Source organism: Opisthorchis viverrini (genome assembly GCF_000715545.1).
Source record: "Opisthorchis viverrini unplaced genomic scaffold opera_v5_328, whole genome shotgun sequence".
Classification (NCBI taxonomy): domain Eukaryota; kingdom Metazoa; phylum Platyhelminthes; class Trematoda; order Opisthorchiida; family Opisthorchiidae; genus Opisthorchis; species Opisthorchis viverrini.
This window is the reverse complement of record NW_008751981.1, coordinates 569,926-576,097: the sequence shown is the minus strand read 5'-3', so window position 1 is coordinate 576,097 and position 6,172 is coordinate 569,926. Positions and strand designations below refer to the sequence as shown.

The window sequence follows — 6,172 nt, the reverse complement described above, 5'->3', positions numbered from 1 at the left end:
GAATTTCTGTCCCGCGTTATCTTTGCACCGTGCTGAAAATTTATTTCCGGAGAGAAGCCATGTTTCATTGTTCTTTCTCCTCAGCTAACTAATCAATTCGGCGGCCTCCATTCCTTCCTGGACCTAGCTAAGGCAACGCACATGTAACGCGTTGTACCTGAAACGCTGTTGTCAAAAAATAATTCCACCGTGACAACGTCGCACACAAAACAGGCCAACACGGAGTGTTGGTGCATGAAAACGTGAGTGTACAAGTGTCACATCATTTAAATTCAAAAGACTTCAATTTTGGCTACATAACTGCAGTGAACTTCCTCTCCCGAAAGCACTGCTTTCTGAAAACCAAATCGACAATATAGCGCAATTTTCACTTGAATAGTCTCTGTCGAAATTCTTCAGGACGTGTTTGCCATACATTCTTGCATACAATTCACTATGAATTGTGTTCTGCGGGAGAAATTATCAAGCAACATGTCATCAGAAGCCGAAAATAAAATCATACGGTAGACAAGATATATTCGGATATATTCACAGCAGTTTAAACAAATCCAGTGAGGAATACGTTTGTTTCGCTTTGCCATCTCCTGCGATAGATTCTAATGGGACGTTTGGATAACAACTTGCGCAAGTAGGTGCATAAGGAATACTCAAATAACAATGAAAGCCATCTAGGTTCGTTCGATGTGGCACGATGGCCATGGATTTTGTTTTTGAGCGGGACGTTTTTGTCCGACGCTCTTGCCAAACCTCTATTTAATGGGCCACAAGCGAAGTCATCCTAACGGGTACGTTTTCTACAGCTGCAGAAATAAATAAGGTTTCACCACGTTACAGTTTGGTATTCCTAGTCCCACGTAGGATATCGGTAAAATGCAGTTAGAATGGAGTACTATTGTACCCGACTTTGAAATGATCACGCTGATGATGAACAGCTCGTCGCTGAATGACGGTTAATCGGGAACGTTATAAATCGCGCTGGAATTTTTTCAACACAACTGGTTACTCGCAAGACACATGGAAGGAGCGTGCGGTTTTCGCGCACATCCACGACGACTGAATTCCCTGAGGAGTGATTGGAGGAATTCCTTGAAAAAATTTAAAAATCTCCTCATGTTGATGTTGTGCGATGTCCTATCTGGCAGCTAAGTATCACAGTTCAGAGATGAATAGGAAACCTAACACATTCTGTCCCAAGTCAGCAACAGTTTGTAACTGAGTTCTCCAAGGCCGGCGATTGAGTCACACTCAAGTGTGATGGCTACTTGTAGGTAGAGTTCTCTAGTATCAGTACAGGTGCGAATGTGGTCTAACCGGTAACAACACAAAACTCGTTCAACGCAACCTAATATCTGATGTAAGGATCAAGCTAAATCTGATTTGTTTCAAGCTACTTTCGAGCAGATTTTTGGATTGTCAGAATTCCGTAGCATCTTAGGATGAGGCGGGCGTATTTGGCACAACAATTTGGTCGAAAAAAAATATACTCTATATATATTCCAAATATATACTCTAAATATACTCCATTTGAGAAGAGAATACAATGTCTTCTTCGGAAATACGATTTCAAGGACGCACACAAGGAGGCGTACTCGCTAAACAGACAGATCAGCTCGTAAACGGGAAGAGACAAAAACGTCATCTCGAATTTATGGACAATCTTGAAGCTTTCGGTCGGATGTATGATATTACAGCTCAATATGTACTGCACTTTGAATCAGCTGCAGTTCATTCAGATTTGTTTCCCTGTAAACAGCTTCTGGAATTCGGGTTGGAGGTGGAATAGATTATCTGCTTTAATGTCTCAACTACATAAAATTTACGAGGGAATTCAGTGCGCCTATCGTGTGAGGGAAATACACTACTCGTTATGTGGTAAAGTCGTTCGAACAAATTTAAAAACGGGCAAAACTCACAATCATTTTTAGCCACCACAATGTTCGAAGTATGAAACAGAGCCAAAAGTAGTTGAACAGTGCCCATTTTCCCGTTGGTCCATCGAGATCAGACAATGCTTCCCTTTTTATAGGTATGTTTACGATGGTCATGTGGTATTTTGGCGTGTAATGTGAGTTTATTGATCACGGATTTCCATAACACGTTGTCTGGGGGGGGGATGAAGAACACTGTGTGTTGGTTTCTGTCTAATGAGGTCCCCTCTCCATTAAGTGGCAGGTGAAATAATTAACGAGCTGTTATTATGCCGTACACACCAAGTACAACTTTTGAGAAATTTGTCGAAGTATAGGTAGCTGGGGTGTGTTTACTGGTGGTTGATCGGATGGGAGCTGAATAGACCAAGGCGAACAGATCAACTGCCATCCGATCAACCACGAGTACAACTTTTGAGAAAAGACACAGCCCTCAACGTAAAAAGTAACGATGGTTTGTAAAGGGTATTTTCGGTGCCCGTTTCGCTCATTAGGATTATAGGATGGAGCGAGAATCGACTGATTCATGGCTGCCGACGGTGTCGTTTGAGTGATCGATCAAAATCGCGGAGTCACCGGATACAATTTGACTGCCGAGAGTACACTGAGGTTAGTGCAGAACGAGAATTGACCAGCTTATCTCAAATTGTCGTCAAGTGATAATTTTCACATAAAACTAATTCATGATAAACAAGTACAACCGACTTGAGGGAATTCAATCAAACTGACGTTGAAATCTTTTTTCTCTTTTTAACTAGGAATCTTTCAAGAGGTACAGCCAACAGACAGATCGGAGGATGAATATACCAGCGGAGATCCGCTGAGCGAACCGAACACCCATGCAGGCCAGGATAGATGTCGCAAATGCATAATCATTTCGTTACCCATCGATGGCCAGGAAACACCACAGAAAACATGCCGAAACTGTTCATGTCTACCGTATTTCCTGCAAAAAATCGTTTCTTTAATAAGCGCGGGCTTCGGTACTATGTACGGCGTTTTCGTGCAGCTGAAGGCGTTGCGTCCGCAAAAGCACCAATCGAAATAGTGAAAGACTCAAGTGCAGTAGGGAAAAGGAAATCCATATCTTGCATGCGGAAGTTGCTTTGTGAATAGGAACATTCTATTTTGGCATCGGCGAGCGGTTCGCCGTCGGGAAATTCGACAACAAGTTGATGACTTCGGTGATGTATTCTGCAGTAAATGAACTTTCAACTGTCATAGGAGAACCATGCATGGAAAGAAGGACACGTGCATTTGCATGCAGTGCCGGAAACATTTCTTCCCTAAAGGAAATCTTGGAAATGTGTACAACAAACAGCCAAATGTTATGCTTTTTATTGACCGAAATAACTAGGTTGACTGTTACACACAAACGTTTCGATATCTATTGGGACGCCTCCTATTTTTCTCTCTTGCCTTCGTCCTGAAGTGTGATGTGAACGGTAGTTCAAGGAAGCTGTCAAACATTGGGTAGCCTGCTCGGTGCATCCACCGTGTCGACCAAGTAACCAAGTACAAAACAGCTGTATCCTGGGAAGGAGTAGACTGTCCTCCAGACCAGTTTACGGTGGTTCTATTAAGTCATCCTAAACATTATCTTGAATGTGGTAACTCTGAGTTGAGGTCGCCCCACGAAGCTGAAATAGTTACAGGCTNTAGCCGCCTGATCGCCTGGTGCGCTTGTCCATACCAAAAATTGCAGTAACATGCGAGCCAGCCGCTCTATTGATCATATGGCGTACAAGCGGTCAATAGTGATAGTCCGCATACAACTGACTTTTGAGGGTGAGTGAAGAACAACCGATGAAATCTCTCTCAGCTAAAAATGGTCAATTCATCGACAATTCTGTAGTCCTTGAGAAATAGTTGCCTCCGGATTACTTAATAATTGTGAGTAGTGCGACGTTTACTGGGGACTTGGATCTCACAAGTTAAGAAATCAAACGTGCAGTACTACGTTGGAGAATTTATGGATACTTGGGTCCGAACGCACATGTGACTGCGTGGGGATGGTTGTGAGTAAATATTTTGCTTGTAGAAATTGTGAAACCAGGATTCGCGCATTTTCCCACCAGCTTGCTCATACTCAGTTGACCTTCCCTGGATTTCACTTAGGTGTCTGGGTTCGGTTGATCGTCAGACCTAAAGATGGTATTTCAAGTGTTGTTGCATCTGGGGGAGTCACGCGTCAGCATTGTTGTAAACTGCAATCCTTTAATGCATTTTTATTACCGTAAATCCCGGTCTGGATAGCCGCTTGCTCGCCTGGTTAGCTTGACCAAACCAGAAAAGTCAGTGAACGTGCGAGCCAGCTGCTCTATTGATCAAAATCGCGTACAAGTGGTTGAAAGTGATACTAAGAATACAACACATCTGTCAAGGGCGAGTGAAGAAGAACCCACTAAAATCGGTCTCAAGAGCAAAAAGGTTATTGCATTGGCATGGCAGTCATCCCGTTACTATCGGAGCTGGTTCTCATAACTGATAATTTCTTGTCAGCAGGCGTCTGGCTAGCCAGCTCCTTCCGAGCGGTGGTGTCTAGATCTGGTTAGTCGGGACGATTCCATTTCGGAGTGAAAGGCACCGAATTGTTGCTCATGACATTCAGAACGGTACAAAATATTATGAAAAAATTGCCTATGATCGAACGTATCCACTGAAATATAATTTAACTGCATTTAGAATGTCGTGTACTAGCCGTCCGGTTTAGCATCTATTTGTAGGAACTCACTGGATTGCAAAGCGCATTTCTCTTCCGCAATTTACTCGTCCTATCTGCAAACCAGTAGATTCACACATGCTGACCGAAATGGGAGCGCAGCTCGGAATCGTCGACGTCGTGCGGAACAACATGTGACACTTTCTGAGAATTCCCGCCCATATTTGAGGAATACGAATCACTGAATCACTCGAAAAGTTTGTTCCCAGGGGTTTTTGTTTGTCCGAGTTATTGGACAATATAACTGTAGGAATAATTTTCACCCCATAAACCAACAGCCACCAACGTCACATGAGCTCAACAACCAGTGAAAGTGGAATAACTAAAATTCTTCTATTGTCCTCCCAAGGAACCGAAACCACTGATGCAGAGGCTTCCAGATGGTCAAGGCGTCCGAATAGAAGACACTTATTCCTATGAATATCCGGTTCTGTATCGCGCCAACTAGTGACCTAATTGACTGTCTCACAACAAAGATGATACAGGTCGGATTACCTTTACTTTCGATCGCCTTCATGGCCCATTTCGCGTCGATAACGGGCGGAACAGTGTATCAGCTACTGCCCGAAATCATGACGTTAATTTGGAATCGAGGGAGTATGTAATCGTTTTGGAACCGTTTTGTAAACCTACGGTTTTGGAGATATTTTCGTATACTCACACACGTCCGGAAGTCTGGAACCACAGAAACCTTTTTGTGTTCACGAACTTCGTCGATATTAAGTAATGAGCGAGCGCCAGTGATACCAGACCAGTCGACCGATTCATATGCGGCTCGGTAATCCAAGAATACTAGAGTTGTAGGTCGCTTACACGTAGGGCGGTTCTGTAGCATCTGACGAAATGTGAAGATTTGGTCAACGTAACCCCTACCAAGTGGTTCCCTTGTGGCAACCATACTCATTACAAGACATCTTTTATAAATGGGCACATAAGGTTGACGATCAATCTACCTGAGTAGCCCCATGAACGGCGAAACCGGTCTTTGGCTGTCCAAGAGTTTTCAGCAACCCTGCGAGTGATTTTCTTTATGAGAATTACTGATCAATCCCCAACATGTTTTTTGGGGGAGGAAACTCTTCTGTAGTATATATCATTGTGGCCATCCCTCATTAATTTAAGGGTTCCATGCAAACACAAGCTTTCATCCGTTGCATATTATTGTTAAAGTCACTAAAATCGTGGCCCTGTGGAAACAGTGGCTCCGGATAGACCGGCTTTGCAATTCATGTAGTAAGTACAACCGTCATATTTGCATGATTGGAATTAGGAAAACACTTTCTGCATTCTAAATTTCAGGCTTTAAATGCTGCCGAGTACGCAGTTCACGTGACCGGACCAAATGATTGCATTACCCCAACCTGGAAGTATGCAAATTGCGATGACCAGACCCATCTATCAGTTTTCGTTACGTCAAGAGAGCAAAACTTGTGGTGGCCATCCGAAATACCACATAGTTTTGAGGTGTAGTGCGGTACACCTGGACCACTTATTCTTGGTTTGAAATATCCGCCGTGAATAA

At 43.3% G+C, this 6,172-nt stretch overlaps 1 protein-coding gene across 1 annotated transcript; it reads left to right on the top strand.

Annotated features, from left to right (window-relative positions):
* Nucleotides 1-1,540: 1,540 nt before the first annotated feature.
* Nucleotides 1,541-1,783, top strand: T265_10006 (hypothetical protein; the record flags this gene model as incomplete). The annotated part of the gene is made up of 1 exon (XM_009176243.1): nt 1,541-1,783. The coding sequence occupies one exon, from the start codon at nt 1,541-1,543 to the stop codon at nt 1,781-1,783; it is 243 nt and encodes an 80-aa protein (XP_009174507.1).
* Nucleotides 1,784-6,172: the final 4,389 nt, after the last annotated feature.